Raw genomic sequence first — 26,220 nt, 5'->3', positions numbered from 1 at the left:
GGAGTGCTATGTCCAGTTCTGGGCGCCATACTTGAGGAAGGATGTGAAGGCATTGGAGAGAGTACAGAGGAGATTCACAAGAATGATTCCTGGGATAAAGACCTGTAGCTATGAGGATAGGTTGGAGAAGTTGGGACTGTTTTCCTTGGAGGGAAGGCGGCTGAGAGGAGGCTTGATAGAGATATTCAAGGTCCTTAGGGCAATGGAGAGAGTAAATAGTGAGAAATCGTTCCCATTCAAGAGAGCATCAAGAACTAGCAGATGCAAAGTAATTGCAAAAGGAGAAAAGCCATGCAAAGAAAAATGTTTTCACCCAGGGGGTGGATGGAGTCTGGAATGAACTTCCTGAGAGGGTGGTGGAGGCAGGTTCGATCAAAGTATTCAAAAGGGAATTGGATTGCTATCTGAAAAGAAAGAATGTGCAAGGTTAGGGGGATAAAGCAGGGGAGTGAGACTAGATAGAATTTTCTTTCAGAGAACCAGTGCAGACTCATTAGGTTGAATGGCCTCCTTCATCGTTGTAAAGATTGAGACTCTGTTAGGACATGAACTTTTGGTTATTACTAAACTTAACTGGATTTGTTTAACAGGACTGCCCCTTTATCAAGATGGCCAAAACTATTTATACAGCAGTTCAACACAAAATTTTTCCAGTAACCTGCTATTTTGATCACAAGTAATCTTTTCTCTCTTGTCCGTGTCAAATGACCAATGAAAGCCAAGGTTTACATCAATACAATTGCCTGTTAGTGACTAAGTGGCTGCAGTCACTTTCTAACTGAGCATGCTCATGCCTAGTTAATTCAGGTTAGGAAATATCAGTCCAAATCAGAGATATTATCCTGAGGTTAACAAGAATCCTGGTTAATGGCTCGGAGGTTATTGGTGTAGTGGGCCTCAAACACCAGCAGACAACGATGTGAATAGCAGCAACAAAGACATTCGGAAAAAACTGGCCACCTGAGGGCAGAGCAGCAAGAATAAGAAAATGCAAATATGAATGCACAGACTCAAAATCTATCTAGTAAACCACATCAGTGAAGAATTTATTCACAATAAGCAACAGCTCCAAGTTAAGGATAGTAAAAATTCGGAGTCAACAGCCACGTATTTCAGGTAGTTATACCAATATTTCACTTTGAGGGCAGTTACATTGAACATTGACAATAGATGACTAACAGGTTGTTATAACACCTGGAGGTCTCAACCAGGACACAAAAGCCCAAATACCATCTCAACCGTAATTTATATTCAGGCTTTCACAAGAGAAAACAGCTGCAATACCCTTGTCAGAAGTCAATAGAGTGGTGATGTTGGGAAGGAGGGAGTATGGAAGAGTGTGAACAGAAAAGAAATAGGAAAAACAGAAATCTCTACATACTGCATTACTGTGTTTTCCAGTGCGTAAACAAGGAACATGTTGATAGAAATGACTGTTGAGCTGACTGTTGAGCATGAGGGAAGAGTGCTGGTTTGGAAGTTAATTTAGTCACAAAAATATTTGTATGATATTAAAATAACATATTGCAGCATTCATTTTCAATAAACACTATAGTCTGTAGTTTTATAAACAAGAACGGAATGGTTGGCATTAGCAATTAAACAACTGATCCTCCCAATAATGGATCTTGATCTAATGGTATCAAAATGCATCAAGATTAATAAAGACATATCTAGAACTAAAATGTTAAGAAATCTGTTGCACTAATAACCTGCAAGTCATCAGCATTGCTCAAATACCACCAAAGTGAAATCATGCTAAAGAGAGCCAAGAGAAATTAAACCAGAAGCCATTAGCTGGACACAGAAATCAAAACACAACATCCAAAGCAGATGAATTATTGTTTTCCATCTCCAAGAATAAAGTCAAATCTTTCTAAGATTACACTGGTGGGGGGAGGGGGAAAGATAGGTAAACAGATAAGATGCAATATAGTTAATAAGAGTGATATGATGCAAGAGGGACAGAAACAGTACCAACAGGCAAACACAAAATGAAAGCAGACACCTAAAAGATAGAAAATTAGAAAAGAAAAAGTACATGTTATGATACACTGAATTATCCACAGTTTGTCTCCATTTGTGCATGCAACAATGGGAAGTGTAATAACAGTAGTTCAAACCATCAAGCTTTGTGATTAAAAAAATTGAAATGGCATGTTGGGTTGGGAATATCTAAATTTTTGACATGTATGAAGATCGAACACTGGAAATACAGTATGAGACAAAAGATTCACATTCACCTGGAAATCTAAAATTACAATTAAAATTCTGATAATTGATTCCTTTTTCGAAGAAGTTTTAAATCTAAACTATAAATTTGTACCTGAACGACCATGTTTATAATCTGCCTCCCAATCAAACAGCCGATTTAACTGATAGGAGTTAAGATAATTTGATTTTTTGCAATAGCTGTCCACTCTATTATATTATCCAGTAAGCATCTTTATGAAATAAAAGCTAACAACTCAAGCAATAATATGCAAAGGAAAAAGATTGAGCAATTTGAATTTTTAATCTTAATTTTAATAAGGAATTCAAACTGGCAATTTGAAAAACTGAAAAGATTTCTCACTTCAAGATCTCATAAGTTAGTAATTAATTTGATGTATTATTTGTGCAGCTGTTTGTTCCACAGGGTAGGAGTTTATTAAACAAAAAGGCAAGTAAAAATGTCTAGTTTAGTACCTTATAAATACTGGGCTTAAAAAAAAACTTCCCATCCAAATAGTATCAAAATAATTTACGATAGTGCAATTCTTGATATCCACAAACAGGCACTTCAAGCACTAAGTGATCAAGAGAGTGAACTCTGGCTGATTTTTCTCTGACGCTTAGGACAAATGTAATGGCTCTGTATTACTCCGGTTGAATTCAGTTAACTCATCAAAAGGCCAAGAACTGAACCCAGGATCTGCTAGTATGAGTTAGTTACAAACCAGCTTTGTCAACTGAGTCAGTGCATGAGCTATTTTCCCCAGTTTAATATATTTTGTGCGAAGTTAAGATCTGCTTAAAGTGGTACACATCAACACATATTACATAACAAAAACAGAATTACCTGGAAAAACTCAGCAGGTCTGGCAGCATCGGCGGAGAAGAAAAGAGTTGACGTTTCGAGTCCTCATGACCCTTCGACAGAACTTGAGTTTGAGTCCAAGAAAGAGTTGAAATATAAGCTGGTTATATTTCAACTCTTTCTTGGACTCAAACTCAAGTTCTGTCGAAGGGTCATGAGGACTCGAAACGTCAACTCTTTTCTTCTCCGCCGATGCTGCCAGACCTGCTGAGTTTTTCCAGGTAATTCTGTTTTTGTTTTGGATTTCCAGCATCCGCAGTTTTTTTGTTTTTTTGTTTTTAACACATATTACATGCTGACTTTACAATTCTAGAAAGTAGTCTTAAAAGAAAACTTTATGCTCCACCATTACTAAAGTCTTTATAAAGGACAGACTTGAAGTGGAGTAGGATAGGAGAGACTGGAGGAAAGCAGGATGTCAAATTTCAAAGTAGAGACTAATTTACCTCCAGTATGCAAGCTTCAAATTAAAAGATCGTTTGCCTGTCTCCTTATATATCCATGACAGAAAGGATCCCTTTTATTAGCATGTTAGCATGAAGGTTTGAACTCTCAAAACAGATCCAGAGCTGAGAAAAGCTTACTACCCCTAGTTGTTAATAATGACAAAGGGCATTGCAGACAGAAATCAAACAATACAACCAACTGAGCCAGAGGTGAAAGTAATTTTCAGATAAACCCAGGACATATACCATTGGACCAATGTAAATTGACAAGTTTTTAATAAAATATTAAGCATTCCTACTTGCTATATATTATTTTATTCCTATACAGAAAATTGATTGGTATTAATTTTGAAAAAGTTTTTACAATATGTAGTATTCCAATCCACTTTGGTAAGGTCAGCCAACTGAAGAGTAGCTCTGCATTTGCTGAACTACAGTATTTTCATAAAAATCCCTTTTCCCCCCCAGTGCTCCCAAAAAAATCTACTTCTAATTTTGTAACCATGTAGATGTAATTTCAGTTAGATGTTGATGAACCGAATACCTTAAAGATGCGTAATAATTGTGATGGGAAGCACTTGATCAAAATTTCAGCCTTTCTGAACAAGTTGGTTGTATCCTGGAGTCCTGCATTTGTTTAAAGATTCTTCAATAGCAGCCTTATTCACGGCATATCCACTGTTTTTTCTGGCTCCAATTTATAATTTATACACTTACCTGAAGGAAGGATAAGTTGTTACACATTTTAAAAAATGTATAGATGGAACCAATTAGCCTGCAAGCCCAGATGGTTGTACATGATCTCTGAACTAGTTTAGGGAGCTACATACTGGATGCTGCATTTAACTCCAAAATACAGACATTTTCATGGGCTGAGATCCTGGTTTCTGTTACATAATTTTGCAGAAACTTTTTGAGCTAAAATGAAGCACTTCCTCATTTTTTCCCTGAACAGGAGCCATGTCTTTAGTGGAGCAGCAGTTTGATCATTGGTCCTGTGGGCAAAGGTTGGTATTAAAAGTGTCATGAATTGGGAAGAAATATCTTTAGGGCATTTCACTATTGAAAGATAACTGCCCATGACTGACTCAGACATCACAACATGCCAAAGCTACGTCAGCTTTTCAGGCCAGGTCACAAGTGAATTATCTGCTATACCCCACAGATTAATATGTTGTATGTTTGTTTTCCTTTGAAGAAAAATAATGAGTTGACATCTTCATTATTTAAAGCTAGATCTCTCTTGTATGGAATGGCGAAGTGGAGCATGAAATTGAGAGACAACATGAGCCAGGGTCTGGGACCAATGGTGAAAATCTGGAATGCACTAAGACATGCTTACACAAAAGAGTATCTGCAGCAAGAAATTAAGTGTTGCTGCTGTGATTTCAAATGAGTATAAAATGAAGGTGAAGGACTCTAATGGGAAGCCAGGACTTATAACACAATAAAATAGTTGGCACTATTCTAATCTTTAAATAAAGCTAGAAACATTACCCTGGAAATTTTTTGGATATTGACTTCATTTCTGTAGTGCAAGCATTGAAGCACATCTACAGGATGCAAAGAGCTGGATCCAAGCCTGTGGGAGTTTAGGGCAGTTCAGTCAATTTATAAAAGCACTGAAATATTTTAATATCGAGGGTTTATAAATATGGTTGACATCTCCCAGCTTTCTGAAAAAGTCCAACATATCCCACCCCATATGCTCTTCTTCCTCCCTGCATCCTTCTTCCCATGCTGATGTCAAGACTCATCATAGCATCTTTAATTCATGGTCTCAGGTCCTGAAAACTGAGAAACTCTTTAGCTTCTGCCCTTCTTCCTACAGTCTAGGGTTTTTAGTAAAGGTTCATGGAATTGAGGGTGCTGCAAACTGGATAACAAGAAACACAATTCAAATCAGCAGAAATAGTCAGATTAGTCTTGGCTGATCACAGATATGCAAAGATTTGATTGGAGAATCCTGCTGGCCACAATAATTAGTTTCAGTGATGGTAGCATTCTCATCTGAGTCAAAATGTTGTATATTCAAGTTCCAGCCCAGGATTCAGGCACAAGCTTGACTTGATCCTTCAACATAGTACTAAGGAAGAGTTGTCAGAAATATAAAGCATCTTAGACTAGGTGGGGCTCAAATAAATTATAACAACCTTTATTTATATAGCAGCTTTAATGTAATAAAATGCCCAAGGCATTTCACAGGACCATTATTGCATGAAATGTGACACAGTCATTTAAGGACCATCTTAAAGGTGGAAAGCGAGGTAGGTAGGTGGAGAGATTTAGGGAGGGTATTCCAGAGATTAGGGCCCAAGCAGCTGAAGGCATAACCAATGTTGGAGCGATTAAAATCAGGGATGCTCAAGAGGCCTGAATTAGAGAAGTGCATATGTCACAGGGTTGTGGAGCTGGAGGAGATTACAGAGATAGGGAGGGGTGAGAACATGGAAGGATTTTAAAACAAGGATTAATTTAAAATCAAGGCGTTGCCAGGTATGGGAGCCAACATAGGTCAGTAAGTATGACAGGATGATGTAAGTTAGGATATGGGCAGCAGAATTTTGGATGGCCACAAGTTCGTGAAGGGTGGGAAATGGGAGTCTGGTCAGGATGTTACAGAGATAAGCAGGCATGGATGAAGGTTTCAAGAGCGGATGAGCTGACACAGAGAGCAGTCAGGGATATTATAGAGGTGGAAATAAGCAATGTTACTAATGGTGTGGACATGTAGTTAGAAGCTCATTCTGGAGTCAAATATGACACCATTAGACACCAAGGTTGCAAACAGTCTCAAAGCTGCCAGGGCAAAGGATGGAGTCAGTGTCTACAGACTGGTGCTTATGGCAGGATTGAAGACAATGGTTTTGGCCTTTCTAAAATTTATTTGGAGGAAATTCCTGTTCATCAGTATTGGATGTTAAACAAACAGTCTGACAATTTAGAGAGTGGAGGGGTCAAGGGGGCAGTGGTGAGGTATAGCTAGTGTCATCAGCGTACATGTGGAAAATGTTGTTGTGTTTTCAGATGATGTCGTCAAGGGGCAGCATATAGGTGAGAAATAGGAGGGTCCCAAGGATATATTCTTTGGGGAATACCAGAGGTAACTGTGTGGGAGGGGGAAGAAAAGCCATTGCTGATGATTCCCTGGTTATGATTAGACAGATAGGATTAGAACCTGGTGAGTACAGTACCACCCAGCTGAAAAACAATGGAAAGCTTTGGAATAGATGGAATTGTCACAGGGCTGCAGGCAGGTGGAGAAGGGCGAGGAGGGAAGTGGCAGAGGCAGCTGATTGGATGGTCTCAAACTTAGTGAAGTTCCTGAACTCGTAGGATTTGTTGGAGGCAAGGGTGGAGGTGACAGGGGAGAGAGGTTTAAGATAATAGAGGTAAACCCAAAGGACATTCAAAAACTGCACTTTTTTTGAACCTCATCAATCTTAAGCGCAGGAAGTCTAGTTGTTGTCTGCACTGTTTACCGTGCAATCTTGTAGTAAGCATGGCAAAATGAAACTTATTACAGGTATCCTGTATTTATTATTCAGTGATACACCTTACATTTCTAGCCATTTTATTTACTTTAGGCTATGGCCAGCCTAGACTTAGGCTATTGTAATGCAAATTTATTTGCGGTATCTGAAAGCCAAAATTATCTAAAATCCAAAATGCAATCAGGCCTGAGAATTTCGGAAAAAGGATACGCAACCTGTAATAAAAGAAAATGCTGGAAATACTCAGCAGGTCACGCAGCATCCATGGAGAGAGAAACAGAGTTAATGTTTCAGGTCTGGGACGTTTCATCAGGACAGAGGAAGGGTCCCCGACCTGAAACATTAACACTGTTTCTCTCTCCATGGATGCTGCCTGACTTGTTGAGTTTTTACATGATTTTCAGTTTTTATTTCAGATTTCCAACACTCTTATTTTGTTTTTGTTGTAGATTTAAGAGGATGGTTTACTATACAGAAAAGCTGGCGTTTAAAAATTCTTAAAAATATATTAGTTCTTGGAGTAGTGCATATCTGGCAAGGTCAGGATTTATTGTTCACTCCTAATTGTCCTCGAGTCGGTGGTGGCGAGCCAGCTTCTTGAACCACTGCAGTCCATGTGGTGTAGGCATACCCACAGTGCTGTTAGGGAGGGAGTTCCAGGATTTTTATCCAGTGACAATGAAGTAACAGTGGCACAGTTCTAAGTTAGGACGGTGTGTGACTTGGAGGAGAGCTTGCAGGTGATGGTGTTCCCATGCATCTGCTGGTCTTGTTCTTCCAGGTGTTGGGAGTCATGGGTTTTCAAAGCGCAGTCAAAGGAGCCTTGGTGAGTTGCTGCAATACATCTTGGAGATGGTACACACTGCTGCCACTGTGCGTCGATGGCGGAGGGAGTGAATGTTTAAGGTTGATGGATGGGGTGTTGATCAAGGGACTGCTATATCCTGGAAGTTGTCAAGCTTCTTGAGTGTTGCTGCAGCTGCACTCATCCAAGCAAATGGAGAGTATTCCAACACAATCGTACCTCCTAGATGCAGAATATGCTTTGGGGAGTCAGGAAGTGAGTTATTCGCCACAGAATTCCCAGCCTTTGATCTGTTCTTGTAGCCACAGTATTTATAATTGTTGGTCCAGTTCAGTTCCTGGTCAATAGTGACCCCCAGGATATTGATGGTGGAGGAGTTAGCAATGATAATGCCATTGAAAGTCAAGGGAAGATGGTTAGGTTCTCTCATGATGGAGATGGCCATTGCTTGGCACTTGTGTGCACAAACGTTATTTTCCATTCATCAGCTCCAGCCTGAATGTTGTCCAGGTGCTCTGCATATGGACAAGGACTGCTTCAGTATCTCAGGAATTGTGAATGGTACTGAACACTGAAATCATCAGGGAACATCTCCACTTTTGACCTTATGTTGGAAGGAAAGTCATTAATGAAGCAGCTCAACTTGGTTAGGCATAGGACACTGAATCTGGCTAACCCACTTGTCTGCCATATCCATTCAAGTCTGCAACACTTGAACATAAGGAAGCAGGAATAAGGGTTGTATCAGGGGAACACCCAGGAAAGCGTTATTGTTTTAATGGGGACTAGGGCATTGAAGATGGGGATGAGGCTTTGGTTGAACAGATCGGTAGCTATCTATGTAACGCTGAACTTTTCTAGATATAGTACCTCCAAAGTCTTTTGAGTCTGATGGCTGGTGTAAATACTTCAAACATCACGCAATCTTTAAAAGGGATTTTTTGTTCTCCATTCACGAGACATGCACTTTGCTGGCTAGGTCAGCATTTTTGCCCATCCCATTGGCCTCAAGAAGGTAGTGGTGAGGTACTTCTTGAACCACCACAGTCCATGTGGTGTCGGTACACCCACAGTGATGTTAGGGAGGGAGTTCCAGGATTTTGACCCAGTGATAGTGAAGGAATGGTGATATATTTTTAAGTCAGGGCAGCATGTGTCTTGGGGGGAAACTTGCAGTTAATTCTCATGTATCTGCCACCCTTGTTCTTCTATGTGGTAGAGGTCACGCATTGAAAGGTGTTATCAAAGGAGCCTTGGCAAGGTATCTTGTAGGTGGTAGGATGTGTCATTATAAAACTTAATTGAAACCATATAGCTATGCAAGTACCAGGGAGTATAATGTACAATAAAACTGATTCTAGCCTCAGATTGCCAGTTAAGGCAGGCAAATATTTTCTTGCAGAAAATCACAAAAGGTATTTTCTAAAGTAGGGGCTTAAAAAAAGGCTTAATTAAAGAAAAACTTCACATCTCAGTAACTTATGGTATTGACTGCAACCTGTGAAAATGTTTGGTAAAACATTTAAAATGAAATCTTTTGATTAAATTGAGCAAAGAAATGAACAGAAGAAATGCTCTGAATCAGATTTCAAGTTCAAAGTGTGCTGAATATCAAGTTCTTGTATTTTTCTATCTAAAACATTGTCAGATTGTCACAATTGTATGTCAACTCCCCACCCCCTCCCAAATTGTAATTTCATATATCCACAGATAAGCCTATGTAAACTTGCAATTACACCTGTCCAATGGCGATGTTATGGTATCTCAGTTTTATATTTCCAAGTTCTTGGCAGATAAATCCCAATGCTCTGATTAACTCTAATGCCCTACATCCCAAATGTTAATTAAATAAAAATATAAAATCAAAGCATTATATAAAAATGACAACGTAGGACTTGACGTAAGAACGGAATTATAACTGTGTACCTGGCCCAATTATTTCCTGACTTTTAATCCCACTTCAGCTGGAGACCATCCTTAGTTCTGACTACCCATCTGTAATACCACAGGAGATTGATTGGTATTCATTAAATTCACATATATACAGCTTTTGAATAATTTTATCCACTATCCATCCATCCAGCCCACCTCACCTCTTGATTCTGCATAATGGGTAAGGAAGGGTGTGATTAAGTGGCATAGTTGGGGTCCTTCCCCCAGACTTGATTAGTCTTTGGGACGAGGGGCAGGATGGGGTTTGGGGGGTGGCAAGGGTTAGCTGGGGCTGATACTGATCTGTAGGTTTAACACATGATCACAGTGTGGCTGTGGGCAGCATTGTTAAACAGCCCTGGTTATTTTATTGATGACACATATACACACAATAAATATACGCATTCAAAAAAACTGATGAAGGTACATGCATCATACCAGCACGTCTTTTCCATTGTACGTATTTTGTACATTGAAAATATGCTTTTATATGGTTCCTGTAGCCAACTGAAATGCTAGACAAGTAAAAACTAGCTTCTCCATCACTAATACATCTCACCCTGTGTTTCAGTGGGCCATCACTTTATCGAAATTATATTTATGTACAAGAGCTATACGTTAGCAAATAAAAATTAAACTGCGTATTCAGCATTTGGTTATATAAAGGATTACAGTTGATCAGCCTCAATATATAGAGCAGTCACTGTAAAGCTGTACGAGTACATTATTAGAGGCAAATAATATTAAAAATACCAAATTTAATGTTGATCTGACGAAACAAACAATCCCAAAAGCTACAAAGGAAAAGTGCAACTGACTGGTGGTTTTCAGCTTTGGAACTAGTGATTAAACAGAATGAAGCAGGAATTTTACTCAAAGTCTGTTCACCCTCTACTGCAGTTTGAGGGTGCTCCATTGGCAGTACTGAGTTAGAAGGGCTGGATTCAAATCCCATTTCAATACTTCAGCACACGATACAGTCTCATACTTAAGCCCAGAACTTCAGAAGGGATTCAAGGCTGAGGGCTTGTCTGCCTGTTATTGTGGTTTTGGGAGACATTAAGGATCCCACAACAATATTTTAAGAACAAATTTGGCCAACTTTTCACTCTCAATCAATATCACCGAACTGATCAACTAGTTATTTATTTTACTGCTGTTTGACATTTTGCAGAATGGCTATTAAATTTGTCATATAGCAATTAATGCATTTCAAAGTAATTTACCATTTGTGAGGCATTTTGGGATATTCTGAGAGATGTAATAAAGGTGATACATAAAGACTGCTAGACACATCACAATATACTTTACAAGTATTCTTATCTACAGAGTTCCCTATGGATCAAACACTTACTGGAGATTTTAACAATGCCTGATAAAAGAGTACCTTAAGTACATCACCTCAGCATTCCTGAGGTGCGACCCAGAAAAAGGAATACCTATCAAGCTTCTTTTAAATGAAAACTAGCACTTTGGATTTTGGGGTAACACTCTGCCCCAACTCGAATCTCTATAAAGCAAGGTAACAAGTTTTGACCAGGAGACATAGTGATATAAATTCATAATTTACAATCTTTTAAATTATAGGTCCCAGTTTATATCGACAACACTCAGCACTCCTGAATTGAGGAAAATAGTGCACCACACAAACTTAAGTAACGCCGTTGCAAGACACTTGGATCATTAGAGACATGAAGACTGTCAGTGCAGCAGAGTTTGTTTCAATCTTTAAAAAGTTAACTGTGCATCCATTTTGGCCAATGTACACTACTACCAGAGGAGCATCTCAAGGTTGTCTAACTACCAACTTATGAGAAATTAATAACATTATTTTGCACATACAACAGAGGTATGAAATATCTCAATGTGCTGATGCCTATTGTATAGAATCCATTCAACTAGATTTCTACTAACATTGTGTTTACCCAATATATTTAATATCCTTCCTTCAACTGATATTCTTTTCAGACTTGCCAGCCAATTATTGGTAAAAATAATTAATGACTGGAGTATACTTAGTCAAGTTAAAAGAATACCATTCAGCAATCTTGTTGAAATATATATTTCAATAGCCACCATTATTATTGCATGTGAAGTCAAAGGGCTTCAAAGGTTTTTTTTCCCCCAATAAAGATTTTTTTTTAAAAATCCCACAAAATTAAAACCTTGAAAGCGTAAATAATTCAGTGGATATGCGGAGTGAAGCTGACTTTTGAAGGTTACTCTCCTCCCCACCCGCCCTTGAAAAACAATTTAAAAAACCTTCTGAAACCCAGTAAATAAAATGAAGAACCTGTTAAGAACTGCAGTGAAGAATTTGGTCTTTACAGATTGCAGCAAGTCTGAGTTGAGGAAGTTCTGACAGATGCAAAATGTACACCTGTTGCAGGTGCATAAACAGCGTAACCGGGCATGGCTGCGAAAACACACAGAAGTAAGGCAGTTGAGTCTCTGCTTACAAAGTAAAAAAAAAAATTCAGATTCACACCATTCTCGTAAATCAATTGCAAAGGTACCAAAAGTCCAACACCACTACTGAACACGTTTCAGCAAGTCCCCATGGGAAGAACACACAACATGCGACAATCCCCCTCCATGAGTGGAGGAAGTAAATCTTACAAGAACGAACGGATACAATGATGACAAAACAAAAAAATTAAAAGCACTCGTGTCATACAATATATTTTTTTTGTTGTGTTTAAAAGATATGCAACTGCAGCAGTTCCAGCTATCATGGATATGAAAGAAAATAATACCAAGCCCTTGTAATAATCTATTGCATTATTGGCTGCCATTCCTCAGTTGAAGTCGAGAGTTATTTTACAAAGTTTTGCCTGGATTAAGAAAGGAAAAATTTGCATCACAGATGAATCCAAGTAATTAAATTCTGATTGAAACTGAATGCCAGCTGTCATACTGTTAACAGCCTGCAGTTATTACACACTTCAGAAGTCACCTTGCATGCACTTAATTCCGTCACATCCTATAGGAAGTAATGTTTTAGATTATCCTGATAATACAGGCATTCTGCAAATAAACTGGACTGTGATTAAAAATAGAAATATTCCAGAACAATGGAATGTCTATGACAGCATACTCTTCTTCATATCACAAAGATTCATGAATTATGTTTAATTTATGTACAATGCAGTGTGCAGTCCATTAGGTTGGCCTGTAGTTTGACTGATACAGGTCTGTGCCTCAGAGACTAATTTCTAGCTCCAACCTATTATATTCGGTGTAATAATAAAGACCTAATACATTCGGTGTAATAATAAAGGGTCTAAAATTTCCCTTTGACTAAACACACAGTGCAAGGACAACATTAGAAACATTTCAGCTGAGACAGACTTCAGGCAGCAGGACCTGCAGTGAATAGTTGATTTGCTCTTTATATACACCAGGCTTAAGAGAGCCTCATGGCTGAAACATTTTTTTCTGTACACATATTAGAATTTTGCAGCTATCATTTAGTCCTATAAAAATTGGAATTTTAGTCCATATCCTCTTGAATTGTAGAATGCAAGAGCAACAAAAACCAACTCTCCTCCATAAAATGGGTCATATCCCGATTAGCTTCCACCACTCAACTGAGCCCACCAGAACTAAATTACATTTGCAGGAAATATAAGGCAGCTTCTCTTCATTCTAGGACCTTGCAATTTTAAACCAAAGCACTAGCAGAAAAGTACTGTACTGAGCTGTGGAGATCAATTTAAAAAAGCAGACTTCAAAAGACAATCTGACTGACTTCCTCTGCAAATGCTTAAGCAGCAAGTACAAGGATTAGAAAACTATCTGGGAAGAGGCACGAGCCTGACAGTGTGATGAGTTGAATAGCCTAACTGAAAAAAACAACATTCAATGCCAACAATCACTCCACTTTTAAAACAGTCATTGTATCTATAGTTGTAAACTAAATTCCATCCCTTTGCCATGTGCTAATGCTTGCCCATTCCACTTTCCCTGCTGCCCCAACAGTGCTCGCTTTAAAAAAGACAACAAGCAATTAATAACCTTCTAAAATTTGGTTCTTCTAAGCTTGCTATAGGTTGGCACACTCTGAAATTCCACCTGCAAAAAGTGACAACTCAACGCAAAAGGAGGTGACAAGAGGAAAAACATTTTTATGCAGAGCATGGTTAGGATTTGAAAGGCTCTGACTGCCAGTGTGGTGGAGAAAGATTCCATTAAGGCCTCTAAAAGAGAACTGAATATTACCTGAAGCAAAAATATTTACAGGGCTACAGGGAAAAAGCAGGGGAGTGGACTAAGTGAGTTGCTCTTCCAGAGAGCTGTCACAGACATGACAGGCCTAATGACCTCCTACTGCGCTGTAATCATTCTATGATTCTATACATGTATTTTATTCATTCATGCTAATTTTTCTTCCAGATTTGCAGAATATCTCCATTATTATTTCAGATCAACTTCTAAAACACCACTTCAATCTGGAGCTAATGATGGTGATCCATGCAAATCAACATGATTCGTGCAGGACCATGCTGATTATACTTACGGATACATGGCTATGGTAGTCACTTTGACAAAGAAGTCTTTGCTTGGTGTGCCAGCGCTGTTGCAGGTATAACTTTGAGGTGGTGGCATTTTATGTTTATTGCAGAACTCAACGGGAGATATGCTGTGGTCTTGTTTAGCTTCGTGCAGGTCGGACTTTGCAGCTACAATAATACATGGTGTTTTGCCATCAATGAAGTGTTGCTATAATCATGAAAAAAAATCCTCATTAGTGCAGTGTGTCAGCTATAATGACAGGACTTAATACATTTTTGTTTGTCACCAACTTTTATGCTAAATTTCAAAATGGCATTCAAATTGAACTGAATTAAAGTTTCAAAGATGGTTTTTAAAGCAATTATATTAAAAAAATTGTAAAAATGATAACTTTGCCAATTTTCTGCTTCTTTCTTGACACACATTGGGATAGGATTCCATGCAGCCTTGCCAAGTACAGTTGTCAATACTTAGTAGGAACCCAGACAGCGAGTCTCAGCAGGCTTTTGACTTTGTGGTCACAGCTGAGCCCAATTTCATCCTCATCGGATGACCACACATGTACATTTTTCAGTGAGGGTTACTGGATAGTGGTCTGGAACAGGAATCCTTGCCACATTTCCCTGCCTTGCCTAGGACAGATAGATCAATTAAAGCATCCTTTTTGCTACCAGCTAACTTAGCACAGATGTGGAATTCAACCTGGAGGCTGCTTGATCTGTGTGGTCCGTAAAGGAACTAATACAAAGTTAGCTTTCTCAGTTATTTTCTGTCCTCCCTTAGATTGATCCCTGGGGTGATCTGCTTCTAGCCTATGCCACATCACTCAAGCAGGACTGTAAGAGACATGTATGTACAGTTTACCTTTCTATTTTCTCCCTGTGAGGAATTGCACACTTACACGTGGTGCTCTCCAACAGCACAATGGAGATCAGGTACTGAGAGAAAGTAATCACAGGTACGAAATGTGCCCTACTACCCCGCAAATTGCACACAGAAACATAACCCCATTGCATAACACTTCACTCAAGATTGTTCAAATACACAAAAGTAGTAATATTTTCTACAATACATTTCCTACAGGTGTAAAATTTTATTTTTTCCCCAGTGGGTAACAGGCAGTGTGTTGTTGTATTGTTTAGTTGACGAGACATTTTAAGGAATACAGTCCTGTAACCAACTAGCTGACAACCATATAAAAACTGGTAAATCCTTTCCTTTGCCTGGTAACCTTTAGAAAAAGACTTATCAAGTTATATGTTATATAAATGTGGCTGATCCCAACCTTGGGGGGCTAAATTTAACATATTAAGGATACACTCCTTGCCATAGTCTAATTAATATTTATCCTTGTATAGCAGCTTTATCATAGAAAAATATTTCAGTGCTACACAATTGGATGCCAGATCAGAGGGGGAGAGAAGTTAGTGGCAATGGTTCAAGAGGTGATTTTATGGATGCTTTTGAAAATTGGGAAGAAATGTGGATGAATTTAGGGAGAAGGCTCTAGACCTCAACACTAGGTGACTGAAGGTCCCACCACCAATAAGAGGAATAGGGATGCTCTGCAGGCCAAGACTAAAGAACCAAGAGAGGATCAGAGGAGGTTAGAGAAGTAGGGCAAGGCAACCCATGATGGATTTGGAAAATGAAGATTTTGAAGTTAAGGTGTGAGTTGGTAAGGTGTGAGATTCATGGTTGAGCTCTGGATAAGCTGAGAAGAATGAATCCGGAGGCGATAAAGGTATGAACGTATGAGGGCTTCAGCAACAATGGGGGTCATGTAAACAATCAACTAATTGAGGTGAAAATAGGTTGTGTTGGCGACAGAGATGATACGAGGTTTGAGGATAAGCTCAGGGAGGAGCAGGACTCTCGAGTTTAAGTACTGTTTGGCTGACCAAGAAGCTGAGAAAGGGATAGAATCAGCAGATAAGGTACAGAGTTTCGAACCAGGCAAGATTTTTTACCCAGGTTGAATTGCAAAAAATACTGGCTCAACCTGTCTGGTAGCTGGACAGCAAAGCAACAGACATGAAATCAAAGGTAGCAGAAGAGAGGTAAAGGTGTAGATTATCAGTTTATGAAAGCTAATGTCATGGTTAAAATAAGCCCAATGAGGGGCCATACAGATTAGGAATAGAAGAAAACTGCAGACAGGGTCTTTGGGTACAGCAGAGGCAACTGTTTGGGTAGCAGAGTTGTACTGACTGTGGCAGGAAGAGAACCACATATTGCAGGTGGCATAGAGGTGGACCACGAAGGTTAGGCAGTGAAGCAGGTTAAATGGTCAACTCTAGTCAAGGAGGGAAGATGATTCCCCATGGTTCTTGTCACAGAATTTCATTAAGTGACTTTGATCAGCTCAGGTCATGAGCAGGGAGTGGTGGACAGATTTGAGTGGTGACATGTTCTAAACTTAGATGGGGTGCTGGTTAGAAAGGATAAATGAGTGTAGTAGGCCTTTTTCATTTTTAAGAGCAGGGTATCCGTTTGCTTGATTAAATGAGTTGCATGAGCCAGCAGCTTACTGAACTTCTTAAAATCTGTAGATAATCATTAAATTTCACAACCATCTTTCACTATTAAAAATCAAAATACTGGTAAAAATTTTGTAAACAGGAAAATGTGGTCACAATCATGCAACTATATTAAATAAATTGAGTGAAAGAAATCATTGCGCAAATTCTTACACTAAAGGTCACAAATACCTTGAAGATCCTTGTACAATAATCAAATGATTTGGGATTGCTGACATCATATACCAAGCAAACAACGTCACAAGTGGTATCAGAGGCAGTAATAAATTCAGAGTCAGACAAAACTTCATGTAGCTTGAAAGAAAAAGAAATACAAATTTAGAGTTGTTCTTTACATTTAAATAATTGTTAAAACAAAATACAAGTTTAAATCCCAAACTGGAAAATTTAAAAGGTGTAGTTTTAAAAAAAAATTACATTAGTGGTACAACTGCCAATATTGGAATTCTAGGGCAATCAAATAATGATTAACAATAAACAGCGTTTGTGCATTCTTCCTGGTACATCTGGTACAATGACAATTAAAGTAGCGAGACCTTTAACAGGTTTAACATTAGTGGGTGCGAGAAATACTTTTCAAGCACGACGTTAGTGAATATGTAGTATTTCAATGCTTTGGGATCAAGACATACATAATTTACTGTACACTTACTAAGTATAGTCTGACCAAAGTTGGCCATCGTACTTCAAAACAGATTTATGTGCATTGGGTTAATCATTTTGCTATCAAAGAGTAAGAACATATGAACGTACAAATTAGGAGGAGTAGGCCACTCAGCCCTTTGAGCCTGCTCTACCATTCAATAAGATCATGGCCGATCTGATTGTAATCTCAACTCCACATTCCCACCTACCCCCGATAACCTTTACTCCATTGCTTGTCAAGAACTTATCCTTAAAATTTTCAAAGAATCTGCTTCCACTGCCTTTTGAGGAACAGAGTTCCAAAGACTCTCAACTTTCAACCCTCAGAAAAAAATTCTCCTCATCTCTGTCCTAAATGGACGACCCCTTACTTTTAAACAGTGGCCCCTAGAACTAGATTCTCCCAAAACATCCTTTCTACATCGACCCTGTCAAGGCCCCTCAGGATCTTGTATGTTTCAATTGAGTCACTCTTACTCTTCTAAACTCCAGCAGATACAGGCTAGCCTGTTCGACCTTTCCTCATCCGATAACCTGCTCATTTCAGGTATTAGTCTCGTAAACCTTCTCTGAACTGCTTCCAACGCATTTACATCCTTCCTTAAATAAGTCGACCAATACTGTACACAGTACTCCAGATGTGGTCTGGAAAAGTGCACAATAAAGTTAAGTAGTTTCAGAGGACCTCCATGATAAATGAAATCAGAATATTTCAAGGTAAATCAGGTTCATAGGACATGAGCTTAAATTAGTTAAAAGTAAATTAAGATAAATGTAAGTTAAAAATAAAACTTCACTAAAGCACCTAAAATAATCCACCACATAAAATTTCAAATTTATAGCACTGGCATCGTTCGATCCAACAGGTCCATGCCTGTGTTTATGCTCCATGCAAGCCTCCTCCCATCCTTCTTCAGCTAACCCCATCAACGCATCCTTCTATTCCTTTTTGATCACAGACTTATCTAACTTTCCCTTAAAAGTGCTGGTAAGGATAATAGAGTCTAAGGGACAGTGGAAATATAATTGAATGCTGGAATGGATCAGCTATAATATTACAAAGATGAGCAGGACAGCTGAATGGCTCTTTCTCCTTCTTTGACTCTACTTTCTGCAATACTGCCTTCTAGTTACAAACACCATTGCCTCCAAGTGTTATTCAACCCTGAGATTTAATTTGGAGCAGTAAAATTTTCAGTGGCTACACTTATTAATTTAAGCAATAAAGAGAAGTATTCAGGCCTGTCTATCTTACTCAAAATTGCTTTTTTGCCTTCACAAATAGGAATCAGACTAGGAGTTTTGAACAAAACTGTTTCAAGGATGTTTTTGTGTATGTGTGGGGGTGGCAACAGAAGAGAGGAATAGCATTATGTAAACTAAGGTACAGTGGCTCCTTCCAGGGCATGATCTCTTCTAAGGTAGTTCTAAGCATTAGAAATAAGAAATTCTTGAAGCTTAGCAACAGTTGCTCACAGATCTGCAATGACGGAAGTGTGGATTGGGCCTTCAAAGTGAGACAGACACTAAGTGGGATCAATGGTACACAGAATGTATGCTTTTCCCAACCCACATTCCAGAACACTGGTTTAAAACAGGTAGCTGCACTAATCTTCAAATGTGTTATATGACAATATACGTTCTAAGTTTTAAAGTAGAACAATGTTAAAATAAGTGAAATGGAAAATTCCTACACCTCTTGAATAATACCGCTATATCATGATCATTTTAACGTCTTGTTTAACTTCTACCTGGGGAATCTACCTTCCTGTAGCAAACATCTACAACATTGAAAAGAGAAATACCATTTGAATTCTTGGTTAGCACCATTTTAATCATGTGTAAAATATTTCCTCTGCTGAACTGGAACCTCCATCACTAACAAAAGAAAGCAGAACTTTCCTTCTGCAAACAATGATTTATCTAAATGCAACATCACAGATGTGCTTTGTTACAACTTGAACAAAGTTATCTGTAACTATAACATTCAAATACAAGTTGCTTACAGTAAATGTTGATGTGAATCTCCTAAGATTGAAATACCCCTCTCTCCCTCCCACACATCTTCCCCAACCTTCTGTCTTCCTCTGCTGATTCATGCTGGAGTTTCACTGTCACTTGTTGCCTTCTGGTAGATTACCCGAGTGACCATTCTTATGTGTTAACTTAACAAAGATGATAGGTGACCTAACTGGTCATGGGGAGGAGCTGTGCAATACAAGCACACCCAGCCATAACTTTACCAGGCGCCTAACAAAAATCACGGAATAGCCTCTTCTCCTCAGAACAAGGACTAAGTACAGTATCCCAACTCCCTGAAATCAGCTGATTTTGCACTAGCAAGGAAAAAGTGAATATTTAAACTGGTTGATATGCATATGTAGTACTCTTGCAACTAAAGAACGGAATTAAATCACCTTCTTTAAATTGGACTTGCAAGACTGAACCAATTTGAAATTTTGAACAAGACAATGTGTAAAAATAAACAGAAAAATAGACTTGCATTTAACTAGGCCAATGCTTAACAGGCTCCTGTAATATCCCAAAGGACTTCAAAAACAATGAATACTATTGATGAGCAATTACTGTGTTTTCTAAATTCCTTCTTGGGATACTGGTAAGGCCAGTATTTATTGCCTATTTCTAGATGCCCTTGAGAAGGTGATGGTGAGCCTTCTTGAAAAATTACAGCCCATGTGGTGAAGATGCGCCCACAATGTTATTAGATAGGGAACTCCAGGACTTTGCCTCAGTGACAATGAAGGAACAACAGAAATATGTATATTTCCAAGTGAAAATGGTGTGTGACTTGGGGGGGAACTTGGAGATGACAATGCACCTGCTACCCCTAACTTCCTTGGTGATAGAGGTTGCGGATTTGGGTGGTGTTGCAGAAGCGTTGGAAAACTGCTGCAATGCATCATGTAGATAGTACACGCTGCAACCACAAAACACTGATGGTGGAGAAAGCAGATGCTTAAGATGGTGGGCAGGTTGGTGATCAAGTTGATTGTTGTGTCTTGGGCATGCATACCAAGCAATTTTCCATCTTGTCGGGTAAATGGTAAATGACAGGGTTGCTGCTGTAACTACACAGCTTAACCAACTGCAACTATTTTAAAATGCAGGTCTACAGCACTAAGGCTGAAATATTGTTGATACCATATCCTTGGCTGTGTATAGTGCAAACAGTTGTTTCTTGACATCGTGTGAACAGAATCAAATTAGTTAAAATTGCAAATGGCCGTCAATTTATGAAAGACCCACAAATAGAAATCAAGATGGAGAAGAATGTTGCAATGGACAAGAACTTCTTGGAAAAGTGCCAGGATTTCATGATGAGATAGACAAGGTCTTGCTTTATTCTGTCATCTGAAAGGTGCACTCAAACATCAGTCCAGGTTAACTGCTGAAGTCCTGGAGTGGAGCTCAAAGCCACAATCTTCTGATTTGGAGTTGAAAGTGCTACAACTGACCTAAACTGCCAAATTCAGTTAGCAGCATCCAGTTTTCAGAACAACAATCTGAAGATAAAGTTGTGGAGGTTACATAGGTTCCATTGTACTATCTTCAAATATTTAAATCCAAAAGCTGATGAGGTTTTCATCTTAGACATTGCCTGACCACAAAGTAAATATTTCTGCAATAAATTCACTTGAAAATACTGGCAAATGGTCACAAATATTAAGACGGAAGTTAGTCAGCAAGGTCAAACTTGCTCCAAACAATGGCAACTTAATTACAATCTACTCTCTTTACAGAAACATATGTTCAACAGGTAGTGAACATTAGAACTATGACATCATTCACCTTTTGAAAGATTCTTAGGGCATTGTATAAATCATGCGTTACAACCAACGTTACAACAATTGCGCCAAAAAAAGATGAAATGTTAACCATATTGAAACTGATGAGGAATATTCATAATTCATTAGATTTAATATCCTCTTCCTAAAATGTTTCCTGCCAAAAATGAGTGCAAGGGCTAAAGGGAGAGGTGAAGATTGATATATTTTACCTTCTGTGATCCAAAGTTATGAATATACTGCACATTTCCATTATGTTCACATAAATACCTACCAGTAAATATTTTTCTTGCCCATACACATAGGTTGTGTTTATGGCATAAAGCGATTTGTGTTCCTCTTTAATTTGTCTTTGTTTCTGTGGGGGGGAAACAGAACAATCACACTCAGTATGACTACATTTATAACTTTTGAAATAAAAAAGGACAATTATGAAACATGTCAATTAAAAACTGGAGTATACAGAACCAGAAATGAAAAATGAATTACTCAACCAAACAAGTAGACCATGATAAAAAGTATCATGTACTCCATGTAATTTAATCTCCTGAAGGGGTGAAAAAGCCCAAAGGTAAATATTCAGGAAGATAAAGTATTGAAATTTCCTCCCCCACTGCTCTATGCCAATCTAGGCAACTCGAGTATTAAACAAACATTACAATCTAGCCAATTCAACTTAAACTAATTGCATTGCAGTGTTATTTCCTTGGCCCGCCCCCACCAGCACTAGTAATTAGCTACTGTAGCTAATTAGCCATAGCTGATCAGATTTTTTTGTCCCTCAAAGATCCAATTCCGTTCTTAAAGTCAAAGCTAACATACCAACAAGATGGAGTGGGCCATTCGGCCCCTCAGGCCTGCTCCGCCATTTAATAAGATCATGGCTGGTTTGACAGTAACCTCAAATCTGCCTCCTGCTACCCCCGATAGCCTATTATCCCTTGGCTTACCAAGGATCTATCCACCTTTGCCTTAAAAAAACATTCACAGACTCTGCTTCCATCATCTTTTCAGGAAGAGAGTTCCAAAGATTCACGACCCTCAAAACAATTTTGCCTCATCTCCGTTCTGAATGGGCAGCCCCTTATTTTTAAACAGTGACCCCGGTTCTAGATTCTCCTAGAAGAAGAAATATCCTCTCCAAACTAACCCTGTCAAGGCCCCTCAAGATCTTATACGTTTCAATGAAGTCACCTCTTACTCTTCTAAACTCCAGTGGATACAAGCCCAGCCTGTCCAACCTTTCCTCATAAGACAACCCAACCATTCCGTATTAATTTGGTAAACCTTCTCTGAACAGCTTCCAACAGATTTACATTCTTCCTTAAATAAAATTACCAGTACAGTGCGAAGTACTCCAGATGTGGTCTCACCAGTGCCCTGCACAACTGAAGAATAACCTCCCTATTCCCTCGCAATAAATGATAACATTCTATTAGCTTTCCTAATTACTTGCCGTACCTGCATACTTGCCTTTTGCTATTCATGCACTAAGACATCCAGATCCCTCTGCCTTTCAGAGCTCTACAATCTCTCACCATTTACATAATATTTTATTCTTCCTGCCAAAATAGACAATTTCACATTTTCCCACAGTATACTCTATTTGCCAGATCTTTGCCCACTCACTTAACCTATCCATATCATTTTGTAGCCTCTTCATAAATTACTTTCCTATCTTTGTCTCATCAGCAAATTTGGCAACCATCCCATCCATCCAAGTCATTTATATAAATTGTAAACAGTTGAGGTCCCAGCACTGATCCCTGTGGCACATCATTCATTACATCTTGCCAATCTGAAAAAGACCCATTTATGCCTACTCTCCAATCATCTATCTATGCCAATGTCACCCCCTATACCATGAGCTTTTAGTTTCCGCAATAACCTTTCATGTGGCACTTCATCAAATGCCTTCTGAAAATCTAAGTACAGCACATCCACTGGTTCCCCTTTATCCAAAGCACATGTCACTTCCTCAAAGAACTCCAATAAGTTGGTTAAACATGATTACCCTTTCATAAAACCATGTTGTCTCTGCCTGATTACCTTGAACTTGGAGAAGTGCACTGCTATAGCTTCTTTAATAGCAGCTTCTAATTTTTTCCCTATGACAGATGTTAAGCTAACTGGCTGGTATTTTTCCGCTTTCTGTCTCCCTCCCTTTGGAATAATGGAGTTACATTTGTTATCTTCCAATCTAATGGGACCTTCCCCGAATCTAAGGAGCTGCAGAAAAGTAAAATCAGTGCATCAACTATCTCACTAGCCATTTCTTTTAGTACCCTAGGATGAAGTCCATTAGGATCCAGGCACTTGTCAGCCCATAGCTCCAACAATTTACTCAGTACTTCTTCTCTACTGATTATAATTTTCCTGAGTTCCTCCCTCCCTTCCATTTCCTGGTTTATACCTGCTTCTGGGATGTTATTTATATCCTCTGTAGCAAAGACCTGTTCAATTCATCTGCCATTTCCCTGTTTTCCATTATCAATTCTCCAGAACCACTTTCTATAGGGCCAACGCTCATTTTGTTAACTCCATTAAAAAAAATGAAATTATTCTACAATATTTAACAGCAAGTGGAAGAAATCTTCAATTTTTGTCTCATTGAGGCTCATTAGCCATCAGTGTTATTTACTTTAGTGAATACATTTAGTTAAATAATCTTATATCAGGCACACATTCAAAAATTTTAAAGACTTGAACAATGAGATCCCCTTTTGTACCATCAAATTCTTTTTCCAAAACAAAATGGAGTTTTGAAAACCTTTCTTCACGAAACAAATCTCAAACCCCAGATGGTACAGTGGTTAAAACTTTTCCTTTGAACTCTGTGACCTGGTGTTAAATCTGTGGGTTTAAGGACATTTCCAACACTGCCAGAGACTTAGAAGATCCAATTTATATAAAAAGTGTCCAGAATTCTACACTAAATTGTTCTCCGATCAATAGGTAGGGGTAGGCAGGAGGTTACAATCAGATCAGCCATGATCGTATTAAATGGTGGAACGTGTGCAAGAGGCAGAGTGGCCTACTCCTGCTCCTAATTTGTATGCTTGTATAACATGAATGATGTAGGAAATATAAATGTCACACTTGTGTTTTTCTGAAGAATAGATTGGGGCAGGGTACAGGAAACTTATAACTCATGTTATGCCTGGCTTCATGGGGGAAAAATCTCCCTCGCCATTCCTCCTACCTCCCCACAATGGTTCACAGCTTTTGCATCACAGAATGCACAAATTATAATTAAAAATATTAGAGGGGAGAAGCAAGGAAGTAAAGAGGAGATTCAATCTTCATTTAACATTCTACTAGAAGTTGTAAGAGCAGAGCTTATGTTAATAAGAGAAAAAAATGTAGATCCAATCCGTGGAAAACCTATATTTAAGACTCCCCCATTCAGTGTACATGCATTTACAGTTACCCTTCTCAACACACCAAAACGTCACAAATAGTTTAGCCCTTTCTCAATATAGAAAAACACAGAAATCTTCACACTTTCACAAAATCTACATCTGTGCACCACTAAATTGATTGGTAAAATGACCCATGAGGCAAGCACATTACAGAAAAGCAGGAGTAATTTTATATGAACAATTAATTCCACGGAGTAGTTTTATAGTGTTATCTGTAATAACCAGTAGAACACAATACTTTATTCCAATTCGTTACGACACAGTAAACTAGGTGATTGTTCAATAAATGAGTTTCAGGACCAGCGTGCATTAAAAAACTAAACAATAAGAGCGATGCAACATTTTAAACAATCTTAGTACTTACCATTAAGTTTCGGCCCAGAAAGCCTTGCAGAATTCCACTCTTGCCACAATTTTTCATGCCAATAACATTGCACTGAAACACATTTCTTTGTGTTTGCTTTTTCTGCAGATCTAGTTTTTTATCTCTCGTTACTGAAGGAGCATAGAACATGGTTAATGAATCATTCATCAGACACACAAAAGTAAATGCAATTCCAGTTTCTTTTGCACTGAATCTAGATGTCCCACTAACATTGCATTAAGTTTTCAATTCAGGAGGTAGAATATGGAGGCCAAATATTCCTTGGAAAATAAGTGTCTAAATGGCATAGAGGAGCAGAGGGATAAGGGGGCTATACATCAATCACTGGAAGTAGTAAGGCCATAAAAAAGCAAACCAAGAACTGGGGTTAATTTCTAGATAGAGCATTTCTAGATACTCTTGTGAGTACAGCAAAGTGTTTTGGTCTCCATATCATAAAAATGATATTGAGACATTAGAGAAGATTTCATAATTGAGGGGTTGTGTCTATCAGGATAAACTGAACAGGTTGGGATTCTTTTCTGTAGAAAATAGAAGGCTGAGGGGCAGGTATAGAGATGATGTTTCCACTTGCAGGGTGTAGACAAAAGCTAGGGGCCATAAATATCAGTCACTCATGAATCCAATAGGGAATGTGGGAGAAACTTACTTTATCTAGAAGGCAGTGAGAATGTGGATAAAAGCAAAAAAACTGCGGATGCTGGAAATTGAAAACAAAAATAAAAATACCTGGAAAAACTCAGCAGGGCAGGTCTGGCAGCATCTGTGGAAAGGAGCACAGTTAACGTTTCGAGTCCGCATGACTCTTCAACAGAACTGTGGTTGAGGTCAATAATACAGAGGCATTTATGGGAATGCTATATAAACACAAGGGAGAAAAGAATAGAAGAATATGTTGATGGGGTCAGATGAAGAACAGTGCGCGGAACCTAATGCGAAGTATATGCACTTGCACGCAGCTGCGGGGCCTGATGGCCAGTTTCTGTGCTGAAATGCAATGTAATGCTATTTTATACATTTCGAATGGCATTTTTTTTTTTTACAAACAACCTTTTCCCTACACCAATTTTCTACTTAAAACTACTCCACTGAAAGCCATTACCTCATTGTTAGCTTTTAATTGTTATGGACACCAGCTGAAGAATCCTGCC

At 38.6% G+C, this 26,220-nt stretch overlaps 1 protein-coding gene across 3 annotated transcripts in view; it reads right to left on the bottom strand.

The window, feature by feature from the left end:
- The window catches only part of LOC121293781 (mitochondrial Rho GTPase 1), a 74,029-nt gene that overhangs the window by 6,035 nt on the left and 41,774 nt on the right, over window positions 1-26,220 (bottom strand). For 2 of the 3 annotated variants that reach the window (XM_041217104.1, XM_041217105.1), the window contains exons 15-19: window positions 25,049-25,179; window positions 21,537-21,620; window positions 16,983-17,105; window positions 14,276-14,478; window positions 12,050-12,172 (exon numbers count right to left, since the gene is read on the bottom strand). In XM_041217104.1, the coding sequence (XP_041073038.1) occupies window positions 12,050-12,172; window positions 14,276-14,478; window positions 16,983-17,105; window positions 21,537-21,620; window positions 25,049-25,179 (664 nt within the window). The remainder of the gene's footprint in view (window positions 1-12,049; window positions 12,173-14,275; window positions 14,479-16,982; window positions 17,106-21,536; window positions 21,621-25,048; window positions 25,180-26,220) is intronic. The other variant, XM_041217106.1, reaches the window with a different exon arrangement.

Source organism: Carcharodon carcharias, chromosome 22, assembly GCF_017639515.1.
Source record: "Carcharodon carcharias isolate sCarCar2 chromosome 22, sCarCar2.pri, whole genome shotgun sequence".
In the NCBI taxonomy this organism is placed as follows: Eukaryota; Metazoa; Chordata; class Chondrichthyes; order Lamniformes; family Lamnidae; genus Carcharodon; species Carcharodon carcharias.
This window is presented reverse-complemented; position numbering and strand designations above follow the sequence as displayed.